This window comes from Salmo salar, chromosome 05 (assembly GCF_965601325.2).
Source record: "Salmo salar chromosome 05, fSalSal1, whole genome shotgun sequence".
Classification (NCBI taxonomy): Eukaryota; Metazoa; Chordata; class Actinopteri; order Salmoniformes; family Salmonidae; genus Salmo; species Salmo salar.
In genome coordinates this window covers 29,684,707-29,699,725 of record NC_138295.1, presented here as the reverse complement: position 1 = coordinate 29,699,725, position 15,019 = coordinate 29,684,707, and the positions used below count along the sequence as shown (strand labels likewise).

The following is a 15,019-nucleotide window of genomic DNA, read 5'->3' as shown; positions in this document are numbered from 1 at the left end:
GCATACCACACTAACAGATCCACAGATGACACAATCTCTATTGCACTCCACACTGCCCTTTCCCACCTGGACAAAAGGAACACCTATGGGAGAATGCTATTCATTGACTACAGCTCAGCGTTCAACACCATAGTGCCCTCAAAACGCATCACTAAGCTAAGGACTCTGGGACTAAACAACTTCCTCTGCAACTGGATCCTAGACTTCCTGACGGGCCGCCCCCAGGTGGTAAGGGTAGGTAACAACACATCCGCCACGCTGATCCTCAACACGGGGGCCCCTAAGGGGTGCGTGCTCAGTCCCCTCCTGTACTCCCTGTTCATGACTGCACGGCCAGGCACAACTCCAACATCATCATTAAGTTTGCTGATGACACAACAGTGGTAGGCCTGATCACTGACAACGATGAGACCGCCTATAGGGAGGAGGTCAGAGACCTGACCATGTTGTGCAAGGATAACAACCTCTCCCTCAACGTGATCAAGACAAAGGAGATGATTGTGGACTACAGGAAAAGAGGACCGAGTACGCCCCCATTCTCATCGACGGGGCTGTAGTGGAGCAGGTTGAGAGTTTCAAGTTCCTTGGCGTCCACATCAACAACAAACTAACATGGTCCAAGCACACCAAGACAGTCGTGAAGATGGCCAGACAAAACCTATTCCCCCTCAGGAGACTGAAAACATTTGGCATGGGTCATCAGATCCTCAAAGAATTTTACAGCTGCACCATCGAGAGCATTCTGACGGGTTGCATCACTCCCTGGTATGGCAACTGCTCGGCCTCCGACCGAAAGGCACTAGAGGATAGTGCGTACGGCCCAGTACATCACCGGGGCCAAGCTTCCTGCCATCCAGGACCTCTATACCAGGCGGTGTCAGAGGAAGGCCCTAAAAATGGTCAAATACTCCAGCCACCCTAGTCATAGACTGATCTCTCTGCTACTGCACGGCAAGCGGTACCGGAGCGCCAAGTCTAGGTCCAAGAGGTTTGTAAACAGCTTCTACCCCCAAGCCATAAGACTCCTGAACAGCTAATCAAATGGCTACCCAGACTACAGTCTATGACTAGGGTGGCTGGAGTCTTTGACCATTTTTAGGGCCTTCCTCTGAAACTGCCTGGTATAGAGGTCCTGAATGGCAGGAAGCTTGGCCCCAGTGATGTACTGGGCCATACACACTACCCTCTGTAGTGCCTTACCAGGCAGTGATGCAACCAGTCCGGATGCTCTCGATGGTGCAGCTGTATAACTTTTTGAGCACTCACATATAAACATAGATGTCCTCTTATTGCTCATAAAAACTATTTATCTCTACTCTCTCTCTATTTAACCTTCAAACTCTGCCATTCAAAATCATTGTTTGAAGGAACCATATATGGCATATATTGAGTCAGTGTATTCGTTTATATTTGGTAAATGATCTACTTTATCTTAATCTACAATTATGTTACCTTTATATAGAGCAAAGTACAGTCTGCTAGGGCCATCTAAAACTTTACCCCACAGAGAAGAACAGAAACCATTTGAGGAGAAGTTCCTCTGCAATGACACTACTTGTTGTTGATGGTTTGAAACCCTACTGAGGTGCTACTAAAAACATCCCAAAGACATGGTGTGTCTGCTACAGTTCAAGTAGCCTACTGGTTAAAGCCAGAGGCTCACATATAGACCTAGACTCTGCACAGCCAAAGCAGAAGTTGAGAATAACTTTCATCAGATTCAGCACAAGTTAAGAAACATTGAGTGCAATTACTGTGGTGGAGCGGGTCAAGAGTTTCAAGTTCCTTGGTGTCCACATCACCAATGAACTATTACGGTCCAAACACACCAAGATAGTCCGGAAGAGGGCACGACAAAATATTTTCCCCCTCAGGAGACTGAAAAGATTTGGCATAGGTCCCCAGGTCCTCAAAAAGTTAAACAGCTGCACCATCGAGAGCATCCTGACCGGTTGCATCACCGCCTGGTATGGCAACTGCTCGGCATCTGACCGTAAGGCGCTACAGAGGGTAGTGCGTATGGCCCAGTACATCACTGGGGCCAAGCATCATGTCAACCAGGACCTATATAATAGGCGGTGTCAGAGGAAAGCCCATAAAATTGTCAGCCCATAAAACCACCCCCCTTCCATTTGTTTTGTACACTGCTCCTACTTGCTGTTTATTATCTATGCATAGTCACGTCACTCCTACCTACATGTACAAATTACCTCGACTAACCTGTACCCCCGCACACTGACTCGGTACCCCCTGTATATAGCCTCGCTATTGTGTTACTTTTTATCATTTTTTACTTTAGTTTATTTGGTAAATATTTTCTTAACTCTTCTTGAACTGCACTGTTGGTTAAGGGATTTGATTGTAAGTAAGCATTTCACATTAAGGTATACACTTGTTGTATTTGGTGCATGTGACAAATAAAGTTTGATTTGTACATTGGGAAAAAAATACCTGCTCCATTTAAGACATCAAAACAATTGTTTTAGGGCTATGTGGGTTGGGATAATGCAAACCCAAACCCTACAACAAGGGTTATTCTGGGGGGATATAAGCTTAGAAGCGCTTTGTGACAATTAACCATTTATAAAAGAAAAAGTGCTTGAAATGAAATTGTAGGACAAAATGTCGACCTGAGAAGAGCAGCCACAGCTCCCCTCGGAGGCTCTCAGGGATCCCATTGAGCACCAGCTCTCTGGTCTTGGAGGTACGGTACATACACACACCCCTGCCAAACTCAAGGAAATGGATATTCCACGACTCCTCCTTCATCTTCTCCTTTGTCTGAGGAGGAGAAAGAAGGGGGGGGAGGGTCATTATATCAGTATGACCTAACAAAAATGTAATTGAGCTAAAGGGGTGTTTTAACGATATAACGACCAGAATGCTGTACGGCCACGGTGGCTATGCTCCTTTGGCACCATGAGAAAAGCAAACAAAGACATACTACAAAGAGTCAGTGATCCAACAATCCCTTGAGTTTGGGAACCTAAAGCTGAGCTAGATAGCTGAGCTAGATGAATGAACAGATGGGGGCCTTCAAGCTTGTCTATACACACATTTGGTTAAGATAGTATTTCCTCTAGTGTAATGTTAACCCAGAACCATAGACACAGCATACATTAGTCTACACTCTAAAGCATCCAACTGTCAACATCATTAGGTAGGGACAATAAAATACAGTTTAGAAAGGATCACTTCAGCTTAAAAACAGATGATGACCACACTGAAGTAATAAAACCCTATAAAAAGTGTGTAGGATATTCTAACAGCATAAAACAGTCCAAGCCGTTGACGTGGGTCTGGGAGTGGGGTTGAACTCACAGCTTTGGGTCCGTGTTCCTCTGGGGCGTCCTTCTGGTAGATGCGGAGCAGGCCCTTAGTGGCTGTTGGCAGGCTGGGGCTGTAGTGGCGCCTCTGGGACGGTTCCCCTACTGCACCAGTGGGTGTGGGGAGGCTGGAGGAGAGAGGGGTGGTACTAGGGCTGGGAGAACCCTGGGGAGATCGGGGATTTAAAGGGGTGTTAGGAGAGAAACAATATAAGGATATTTTGATATGTGTAACCAACTAATGCATTCAGAGAAATCATTCTGCCAAAAGCATGAACACAAATGAGTGATTACAGCATATTATTGTTATGTAGAAAGTAGCAGAGAAATCACTGTATACATCAAAAAGCCCCATTATCCATCACAATTGCGATCTCGTTCAGGACAGAGCGTGACTGACAGTTCAAAGTAGGCTTGGGCGGTATACCGTTTATAACATATACCGGGGTATTTGGAAAAAGACACAGGATGGTTTTTAATTACCGTCAATACCGTTGAAACTATTTCTTTGAGGTTTTTCAATAAATGTGAATATTTGTAGCTACTTTTTAAGTAAATTCCTGCAGTCAACTTGTGCAATAGGTTAGGAGATAAAAAACATTGCGTTCTTCATGTCACCTGTCACATTATTATGAAGGTTATGATAGTCCCCAGTCACGCGGTGTTTGTTTACAAGCACACAACAACAAGAGACCGGAGCGTTTTGAGTCACTCACTGTTGTACAGCACACGCCAGGAGATCTACTTACAGTATGGAACTCGGCTAGATATCTTATAACTTTTCAATTAACCGTCTAACATGTGCTAAATGCTCTGCAGTTGTACATATGGTTTGCTAATTTAGTAGCTAGTTTAGTAACTATCTATTCTTGCAAAATCAAGCATTCACTTGGTAACAGCAGAACATCCTCTCCTTGACCAAGAGCCTTGCTGGCTAATATTTGTTTTGTGCGTGCAGCAAACTGTGAGTAGCATTTTTTTGTTACTTGTATAGTTTAGGTCAGGAACTGTACAAAATGTTCGCAATGTGCTCGTTAGCATTTAGGTAGCATTCTCTATGGGCTTTAACATGTGTTAGCATTGGGTTTGAAAACAGCGCCCCTTGTGCATTACCAAACATCCCGCTATGGCACAAAGTTGGCATGAAGGTAAAGCCTAGCTCAAGCCTAGCTCAAAGGGTAGACCCAAACAGCACACCTCCCCTCTGATTGGCTCACCGAATGGCCACTTTCGGGGGTGCGCTGCAGGAAGTCGGAGATGCGCTGGACCAGGAAGTCGCGGTCCTTGAGGTTGGCGAAGAGGAAGGTCATCTTGTTCTTGGTGCTGATGGACACGGGGCAGGGCAAGACGCTGCTGCTGTCTGCCTTCTCCACAATGGACACCTAGAGAGCGGGATGGAGGGAAGGGAGGAGAGACAGAGAAGGGTAGAAGAGAGAGATGTAGTGGAAGGAGGAGAGAGAAGGAGAGATAAACAGAGGGGGGTGAGAGGGAGGGGAAGAGAGCGAAGGAAAGATAACTAACGTACAACTTTAAGAACATTAGGCACATCCCACAATGAGGGTATGTTATGTCCCCCATGAAAAACAGAAAGACAGATACAGGGTAAGAAAGTGAGAGTGAAAGAGAGAAAATTAAAATGAGAGAATAGGAAAGTGGGATGCGGGATATATGGAAAAGAGGGGGAAAGAGAAAGACAGGAGGCAGGAAACAAAAGAAAGAGAGGGCTCGTGCTTTGCGTTGGGTTGTGTGTGTAGGCACCTCTCTGAGGGGGATGATGAGCTGACAGAGGTCCTCCTCACGGCTGCAGAAGCAGATGTAGTTGTTGGAGACAAACAGCTGGCCCACGATGTGCATCTTGGCAAAGGGAGTCCACAGCGTGCAGTCTGTGTGTCCGTCCAGGCGCTCGTCCTGGGTCAGGCGGAACAGCGCCCGGTAACGTTCATTCTTGGCCCGTGCGTCCAGGTCCCTGTAGTTGACATCCAAGCGTGAGTGGAAGAGAGTAAATTAACAAAACGAAGAAAAACTACAGATACAGTAAATATATACACACTAAAAATATGAACTGTCGAGAACTATACCCTTAAAAGTGATGTATTGGTGAGATGCAGAAACGGACCACTACATCGAGGACCTTTATTAGCTAAATCAGGTGTGTTGGGACCTGAATTGTCTACACCTGTTCTCTAGAGGGTTAAAAGACACGTTCTTGGAAGTACCACTTCATTTCAGTGAAAACAGTTGTTTAAATTACCACATTTCTTTAATGGTCAGAAAAAAAACAGGACATTCCTTACTCTTGAACCCTCCTACCTCTTCAGTGCCGAGACATTCTTGAGCGTCTTGCAGGCCTTGGGCAGCGAGTGGTCGGCGGCGAAGCCTTCGTTGTCCAGCAGCTGGCGCATGGCGATGGTGGCCAGCTGCTCCATGAGCTTGAAGGTGTCGTTAACGTTGAGGAACATGGAGAAGTAGTGCTCCGTGTGCCGCGTGCTCACCCGCACACTCTCCGGGAACAGCAGCGTGGCGTTCTTCTCCAGGCGGGTGACCTCCGTCCACTGCACCACCAGGGTCACTATAAGGGGAGTGGGGGAGATCATTTAGCAGACGCTTCTCACAATTATTTTTTACTTGGCCCAGAAAAGAGGGTGAGAGACAGAGGGAGATACAGCATAGAAAAAGACAGATAAAGACGGGAAGAGAAGAGAGCGAGAAAGCAAAGGAAGGAGTCCTTGGGAGCAGGGAGAGATAGAAGGTGTTCAGTAGAGGGGCAGAAACAGTAGGAGGAAGAAAGAGAGGTAGATTTCTTAGAATGCTATCTTAGAGGATTGAATTAGTACAGAATTGTGTTGGGGGTTGGTGCTGCAACATTGAAGTGGGGCTATTCACTATGAGTCAATCACATTCCTCAACATACACGCTAACACACCTCATTCTCTTCTTCTGTCATCTCATAAGATCACTGCCCACATACAGTGCATTGCTTTCATTGTCAGACACACATGCATGCACACACCAGGGTTTCCGTTAGGATTTTAATTTACCAGACATCCATATGCATTGGGTGTGTAACACATTAGGGCGTCCACCCACGATGTTCAAAATCACATTTACATTATTGTAATTCATCTTAACAGCATAGAAATTAGCCAGTAATGTTCTTATACCAACATGACATTTCTTCCCTGCTATAATCATAAAATAATGTTTTGCTTAGATGCCTACATAGTAATACATTTGCAAACAACATGTCCTATAGGCTATTTGTATGACAATTTCAATTAATAAAAACACAACTGTTTTCAAATACAATCTAGGCTTCTCTAATTTAATTCAGCCTAGGCATGAACATTTTAATTAGGCCTAATAAATCAATTATGTCTGTTTACGAACACCACGGCCGGTCATGGCTAGAAGGGATCCAGCAGTCAGATTTGACTCTTCGCAGCAGGTTAGCAGAACTTAAGCAGCAGGTCAGGAGAATTAACAGGTTAAGAAAATGGTTAAGAAAATGGTTAGCTACATTTGACAAAAGCTGGATCTCTTCTTGCCATGACTGGCACGGCCCACCCAACTCCCGCTGCGATTTAGCGTTGATAACAACTCGGTTTCCTACTATAGCCAGTTAGTTGGCTGCCTAGTGATTGCAACATTGTAACAGTCCGATGTGAAAAGTTGGCAATGATGTTTCATTTCCATGTGCTACTGAATAAGCTGAACTGAAATGCACCAATTGTGCATGATACACATTACTCTACTCTATCAATCCATTCCAATCCATACTATACATGGGCGGCATATGTTGATTTTGCCTAGGGCTGCAGTAGAACTGCTAGTAACGGACCTGCCGAACACAATTTGCCTATAATTTACATGCGTTTACGTCAGCCTCATTACTTTGTCCTCAAGAAGGCGCAATCTTGAGGCCGTCTTTACTCTGTTTAGGAGAAAGAACCCCATTCTCGGCCGGCACACTGGAAACAGGTATAATCAACACAATCTTCACAAATTTTGCCCAGTCAGGGTACACCTGGCTGAAGTCCATTATGAGGACCTTGCATCTTTTGCCTGAGTAAAAAGGTTAAAAAGGCACACACCCAACACTAATTTCCAAGCAGCTTGAGGATTTATTATCCTATGAAGTATATTTGCCTATGAAGTTGGAACACATCATCTGGTATTTCCACCAATTAATACTAAGCATTATTTAGCTATGGATTTTTGTTGTTGTTGATAATTTGGCTGGCAACAATTTTGACACACATACAGTGGATTTAAAAAGTCTATACACCCCTGTTAAAATGACAGGTTTTTGTGATGTAAAATAATGAGACAAAGAAATCATGTCAGAACTTTTTCCACCTTTAATGTGACCTATAACGTGAACAAATCAATTGAAATACAAACATCTTTGAGGGGGAAAAAAATAAAAAACTCACAATAACCTGGTTGCATAAGTGTGCACACCCTTAAACTAATACTTTGTTGAAGCACCTTTTGATTTTATTACAGCACTCAGTCCTTTTGGGTAGGAGTCTATTAGCGTGACACATCTTGATGTAGCAATATTTGCCCACTCTTCTTTGCAAAAGCGCTCCAAATCTGTCAGATTGCGAGGACATCTGCTGTGCACAGCCCTCTTCAGATCACCCCAGAGATGTTCAATTGGATTCAGGTCTGGGCTCTGGCTGGGCCATTCCAAAATGTTAATCTTCTTCTGGTGAAGCCATGCTTTCGTGGATTTGGATGTGTGCTTTGGGTCGTTGTCGTGCTGAAAGGTGAACTTCCTCTTCAGCTTTCTAACGGACGCCTGAAGATTTTGTGCCAAAATTGCCTGGTATTTGGAACTGTTCATAATTCCCTCCACCCTGACTAAGGCCCCGGTTCCAGCTGAAGAAAAAAAACTGCCACAAAGCATGATGCTGCCACCACCATGCTTCACTGTGGGTATGGTGTTCTTTGGGTGATGTGCAGTGTTGTTTTTGCACCAAACATACCTTTTGGAATTATGGCCAAAAAGTTCAACCTTGGTTTCATCAGACCATAACACATTTTCCCACATGCTTTTGGGGGACTTGATGTTTGTTTTTGCAAACTTCAGCCGGGCTTAGATGTTTTTCATTGTAAGAAAAGGCTTCCGTCTTGCCACCCTACCCCATAGCCCATTCATATGAAGAATACGGGAGATTGTTGTCACATGTAGCACACAGCCAGTACTTGCCAGAAATTCCTGCAGTTCCTTTAATGTTGCTGTAGGCCTCTTGGAAGCCTCCCTGACCAGTTCTCCTCATCTTTTCATAAATTTTGGAGGGACGTCCAGTTCTTGGTAATGTCTCTGGGGTGCCATATTTTCTCCACTTGATGATGACTGTCTTCACTGTGTTCCATGGTATATGTAATGCTTTGGACATTCTTTTGTACCTTTCTCCTGACTGATATCTTTCAACAATGAGATCCCTCTGATGCTTTGGAAGCTCTTTGCGGACCATGGCTTTTGCTCTGAGATGCAACTAAGAAAATGTCAGGAAAACCCTAGTAGAACAGCTGAACTTATTTGTGATTAATCAGAGTCACTTTAAATGATGGCAGGTGTGTAATGACTTCTATTTAACATGAGTTTGAATGTGATTGGTTAATTCTGAACACAGCCACATCCCCAGTTATAAGAGGGTGTGCACACTTATGCAACCAGGTTATTGTAAGGTTTTTATTTTTCATTTTTCCCCCTCGAAGATTTCAGTTTGTTTTTCAATTGAATTGTTCACATTATAGGTCACATTAACAGTAGAAAAAGTTCTGACATGATTTATCTTTGTCTCATTCTTTTACATCACAAAAACCTGGCATTTTAACAGGGGTGTGTAGACTTTCTATATCCACTGTATATACACACACACACACACACACACACGTTTGGGGTCACTTAGAAATGTCCTTGTTTTTCAAAGAAAATCACATTTTTTGTCCATTAAAATAGCATCAAATTGATCAGAAATACAGTGTAGACATTGTTAATGTTGTAAATGACTATTGTAGCTGGAAATGGCAGATTTTATATGGAATATCTACAGAGGCGTACAGAGGCCCATTATCAGCCACCATCACTCCTGTGTTCCAATGGCACGTTGTGTTAGCTAATCCAAGTTTATCATTTTAAAAGGCTAATTGATCATTAGAAAACCCTTTTGCAATTATGTTAGCACAGCTGAAAACTGTTGTCCTGAAACGCTCCGGTCGCAGTCTATTCTCGTGTGTGTGTGTGTGTGTGAATATATATATTTTTTTTAATAAAAAAAAAAATGTTACTCTGCATTTACAGCTAACGGAAACCCTGCTCCACACCCACCTTCTTTCCCCAGGAGGAGGGAGTAGAAGCAGAGGTGGTTGACGCTAAGGTAGACCCAGCCCTGCCGGGGCACACGGCCCTTCCAGTAGCTACAGGAGTAGTAGTTGACCAGCTTCTCCTCGCCGGGCATGCCAAACAGCTTCCTCATCTTCAGCTCAGCCTCGCGGAACTTGCCAGAGTCCTCATCCTCCAGGGCAGCCTTGCTCTTGTTCTCCTCGGCGATGATGCCCTAGATGGAGGGAGTTAGGTTCTGTTACAATATATATAGACAGAGAGAAATTGTATTATTTATGCTGCTGCTCTTGTTTTTCACGAGTGGCGCGTGTAGCTTGTTGTTAGTCAATCATAAGTCATCAAAGCAGCAATAGGCAAAAGTTAGGAGATATCTGACCAATGGAAGTTGGAATTCAATTGATAGAATTAAAAGTTAGAGGAGAAGAATAGGCTACAACAAACAAGAGCCAACAGGTAGGCTGCTACTTTATATTTTGAATGGGTTGTTGTTTGTAACTGTGTAGAACAAGAAAACACATGCAGCCTCAATTAGCCTACATGGCTAGCTTAACTAGCTTCTCCCGGTTTGAGGCAGTCAAGAGGAGGTACTACGTAATCATTTTGGATGATAAATAATCTAGCTATGGCAGCTTTTAGTCTACTGTAGGGCAAGTCGGCTTGGTTGGTTGCTGTCTCTCCCTCCCTTCCTGTTGCTGTGTCACTCGCTCACACTCACAGCAACCTACACACACAGCACGGCCCCTACTAGAGCATTACCTCTCTTTACCTCCTCTCCCTTGCGCTTTATCAGCTCCGGTTAATAAAGTAGCTAAAAATTGATTTTTCTGCTGCTTCCCTCACACGGATCGGACCGGGACTGAACCAGGTCTATCCAGAACGGGTCTAGTTGACATCAGGTCAATTCGGAATGGGTCTCTATATTTAAAAAAATGTACGTATGGGTGCGGATGGAAAAGACCCAGGTTCATTTTGGAACGGTTCCAACTTTTTGAACCTGCGAAGGCCTGTAGTTTAGATTAAAGTGACAATGATGCATATATCTGCATTTAGTGGAGGAACTGAGTCAGTAGCTTAACGAAGGAGCAACAATTTGCTAGGACATAACAGGGTGTGATCATTGAATTCTAATTTGTTCTAATTCTATGAGGTTGAACTATACTTTGTGGCAGCAGTGCCTACCGAGATCTTCCCCTTGACGAAGGTGGTGATATCTTCGTTGTTGTCGAAAATGGAGAGTGTCTGGAGCAGGTTGGTCTCCAGCCACTCCCAATGCTCTGTGATCTCTTTCCGGGAGGAGCCTGGGAAAACACAGTATTTCCCACATCAACACAAAGGTAGAAATCGGGTACAGGTGTGCTTTAGAGGGTACAGGTGTGGTTTAGTGGGTATACAGTGCATTCGGAAAGTATTCAGACCCCTTCCAGTTTTCCACATTATGTTACGTTACAGCCATATATTCGAAAATCACAAAAAAAAAGAAATGTTGCTAATTTATTACAAATAAAAAACAGAAATACAAAAAAGTATTCAGAATCTTCGCTATGAGACATCCTGCTTCCATTGATCATCCCTGAGATGTTTCTACAACTTGATTGGAGTCCACCTGTGGTAAATTCAGTTGATTGGACATGATTTGGAAAGGCACACACCTGTCTATATAAGGTCCCACACTTGACAGTGCATGTCAGAGCAGAAACCAAGCAATGAGGTTGAAGGAATTGTCAGTAGAGCTCAGAGACAGGATTGTGTCGAGGCACAGATCTGGGGAAGAGTACCAAAAAATGTCTGCAGCATTGAAGGTCCCCAAGAACACAGTGGCCTCCATCATTCTTAAATGGAAAAAGTTTGGAACCACCAAGACTCTTCCTAGAGCTGGCCGCCTGAGCAAACTGAGCAATCGGGGGGGCCTTGGTCAGGGAGGTGACCAAGAACCCGATGGGCACTGTGACAGAGCTCCAGAGTTCCTCTGTGGAGATTGGAGAACCTTTCAGAAGGACAACCATCCCTGCAGCACTCCACCAATCAGGCCTTCATGGTAGAGTGGCCAGACGAAAGCCACTCCTCAGTAAAAGGCACATGACAGCACACTTAGGAGTTTGCCAAAAGGCACTTAAAGACTCTCAGACCATGAAAAGCAAGATTTTCTGCTCTGATGAAACCAAGATTGAACTCTTTAGCCTGAATGCCAAGCATCAATCACGTCTGGAGGAAACCTGGCACCATCAATATGGTAAACCATGGAGCTAGAAACATCATGCTGTGGGGGATGTTGATCAACTGCAGAGACTGGGAGACTAGTCCATATTGAGGGAAAGATGAACGAAGCAAAGTACTGAGAGATCCTTGATGAAAACCTTCTCCAGAGCGCTCGGAACCTCAGACTTGGGCGGTTCACCTTCGAACAGGACAACGATCCTAAGCACACAGTCAAGACAACACAGCAATGGCTTCAGGACAAGTCTCTGAATGTCCTTGAGTGGCCCAGCCAGAGCCCGGACTTGAACATCTCTGGAGACCTGAAAATAGCTGTGCAGCGACGCTCCCCATCCAACCTGACAGAGCTTGAGAGGATCAGCAGAGAAGAATGGGAGACACTCCCTAAATACAGGTAAGACAAGTTTGTTTTGTCATACCCAAGAAAACTCTAGACTGTAATCGCTGCCAAAGGTGCATCAAAGTGCTGAGTAAAGGGTCTGAATACTTATGTAAATGTGATATTTCCGTATTTTTGTTTTTATACTGTGAGGGAAAAAAGTATTTGATCCCCTGCTGATTTTGTACGTTTGCCCACTGACAAAGAAATGATCAGTCTATAATTGTAATGGTAGGTTTATTTGAACAGTGAGAGACAGAATAACAACAAAAAATTCCAGAAAAATGCATGTCAAAAATGTTATAAATTGATTTGCATTTTAATGAGGGAAATAAGTATTTGACCCCTCTGCAAAACATGACTTAGTACTTGGTGGCAAAACCCTTGTTGGCAATCACAGAAGTCAGACGTTTCTTGTAGTTGGCCACCAGGTTTGCACACATCTCACGAGGGATTTTGTCCCATTCCTCTTTGCAGAACTTCTCCAAGTCATTAAGGTTTCGAGGCTGACGTTCGGCAACTCGAACCTTCAGCTCCCTCCACAGATTTTCTATGGGATTAAGGTCTGGAGACTGGCTAGGCCACTCCAGGACCTTAATGTGCTTCTTCTTGAGCCACTCCTTTGTTGCCTTGGACGTGTGTTTTGGGTCATTGTCATGCTGGAATACCTATCCACGACCCATTTTCAATGCCCTGGCTGAGGGAAGGAGGTTCTCACCCAAGATTTGACGGTACATGGCCCTGTCCATCGTCCCTTTGATACGGTGAAGTTGTCCTGTCCCCTTAGCAGAAAAACACCCCCAAAGCATAATGTTTCCACCTCCATGTTTGACAATGGGGATGGTGTTCTTGGGGTCATAGGCAGCATTCCTCCTCCTCCAAACACGGCGAGTTGAGTTGATGCCAAAGTGCTCCATTTTGGTCTCATCTGACCACAACACTTTCAACAGTTGTCCTCTGAATCATTCAGATGTTCATTGGCAAACTTCAGACGGACATGTATATGTGCTTTCTTGAGCAGGGGGACCTTGCGGGCGCTGCAGGATTTCAGTCCTTCACGGCGTAGTGTGTTACCAATTGTTTTCTTGGTGACTATGGTCCCAGCTGCCTTGAGATCATTGACAAGATCCTCCCGTGTAGTGCTGGGCTGATTCCTCACCGTTCTCATGATCATTGCAACTCCACGAGGTGAGATCTTGCATGGAGCCCCAGGCCGAGGGAGATTGACAGTTCTTTTGTGTTTCTTCCATTTGCGAATAATCGCACCAACTGTTGTCACCTTGTCACCAAGCTGCTTGGCGATGGTCATGTAGCCCATTCCAGCCTTGTGTAGGTCTACAATCTTGTTCCTGACATCCTTGGAGAGCTCTTTGGTCTTGGCCATGGTGGAGAGTTTGGAATCTGATTGCTTCTGTGGATAGGTGTCTTTTATACAGGTAACGAGCTGAGATTAGGAGCACACTCTTAAAGGGAGTGCTCCTAATCTCAGCTCGTTACCTGTATAAAAGACACCTGGGAGCCAGAAATCTTTCTGATTGAGAGGGGGTCAAATACTTATTTCCCTCATTAAAATGCAAATCAATTTATAACATTTTTGACATGCATTTTTCTAGATTTGTTTGTTGTTATTCTGTCTCTCACTGTTCAAATAAACCTACCATTAAAATTATAGACTGATCATTTCTTTGTCAGTGGGCAAACGTACAAAATCAGCAGGGGATCAAATACTTTTTTCCCTCACAGTATAAAAACAAAAATACGGAAATATCACATTTACATAAGTATTCAGACCCTTTACTCAGCACTTTGATGCACCTTTGGCAGCGAGAGGGCAAACGTACAAAATCAGCAGGGGATCAAATACTTTTTTCCCTCACTGTACATTTGTAAACATTTCTAAAAACCTGTTTTTGCTTTGTCATTAAGGGGTATTGTGTGCATATTGACGAGGGAAGAAACTATCATCCATTTTAGAATAAGGCTGTAACGTAACAAAATGTGGAAAAAGTTAAGGCGTATGAATACTTTCCGAATACATTGTAGGTGTGGTTTAGTGGATGTGGTTTAGTGGGTCTAGGTGTGGTTTAGTCGGTATAGGGTTTGTCCCTAGTTAGGATCCTGGGCAGTTTAGCATTTCCCCCACTGATGGTTAAGGTTAGCATTGGGGGATCTGTACCTATTGTAAACTTCAAGCCAGAGTACTTTAGTGCAGCTAGCATAGGTGAATATTGATAACGTAAAGCAATGTTGTATCAGTCACTAAATCTCAAGTCCCTGTGCTCGAGTCCAAGTCGAGTCCCTATGGCTGAAGTACGAGTCGAGTCGGAGTCACGAGTCCATCAATTTATAATAGGTCTTATCATGCAATTGTTTCTAGTCACCACCAGATGGCGCCACTCCCACTCCCTCATAAAAAAAAAGAAAAACGTAAATACAGTTAAGAACAAATTCTTATTTTACAATGACGGCCTACCCCGGCCAAACCCTCCCCTAACCCGGACGGCGCTGGGCCAATTGTACACCGCCCAATGGGACCCGATCACGGTCGGTTGTGATACAGCTCGGGATCAAACCAGGGTCTGTAATGACGCCTATAGCACTGAGATGCAGTGCCTTAGACCACTGCGCCACTCGGGAGTCCTAAATATTATTCATCACTACCACAAATTCTACTCAATAGTGTTTCACTACTTATTTACTAAATACATAAATGGTAAGTCGGGCTCTCAGCTACTTTTTTGTAAT

At 44.2% G+C, this 15,019-nt stretch overlaps 1 protein-coding gene across 3 annotated transcripts in view; it reads right to left on the bottom strand.

The window, feature by feature from the left end:
• The window catches only part of LOC106604567 (TBC1 domain family member 9B), a 52,668-nt gene that overhangs the window by 29,051 nt on the left and 8,598 nt on the right, over positions 1–15,019 (bottom strand). For 2 of the 3 annotated variants that reach the window (XM_014199332.3, XM_014199333.3), the window contains exons 3-9: positions 10,861–10,979; positions 9,667–9,895; positions 5,637–5,895; positions 5,085–5,292; positions 4,544–4,708; positions 3,322–3,492; positions 2,631–2,781 (exon numbers count right to left, since the gene is read on the bottom strand). In XM_014199332.3, coding sequence (XP_014054807.1) covers positions 2,631–2,781; positions 3,322–3,492; positions 4,544–4,708; positions 5,085–5,292; positions 5,637–5,895; positions 9,667–9,895; positions 10,861–10,979 — 1,302 coding nt within the window. The remainder of the gene's footprint in view (positions 1–2,630; positions 2,782–3,321; positions 3,493–4,543; positions 4,709–5,084; positions 5,293–5,636; positions 5,896–9,666; positions 9,896–10,860; positions 10,980–15,019) is intronic. The other variant, XM_045718038.2, reaches the window with a different exon arrangement.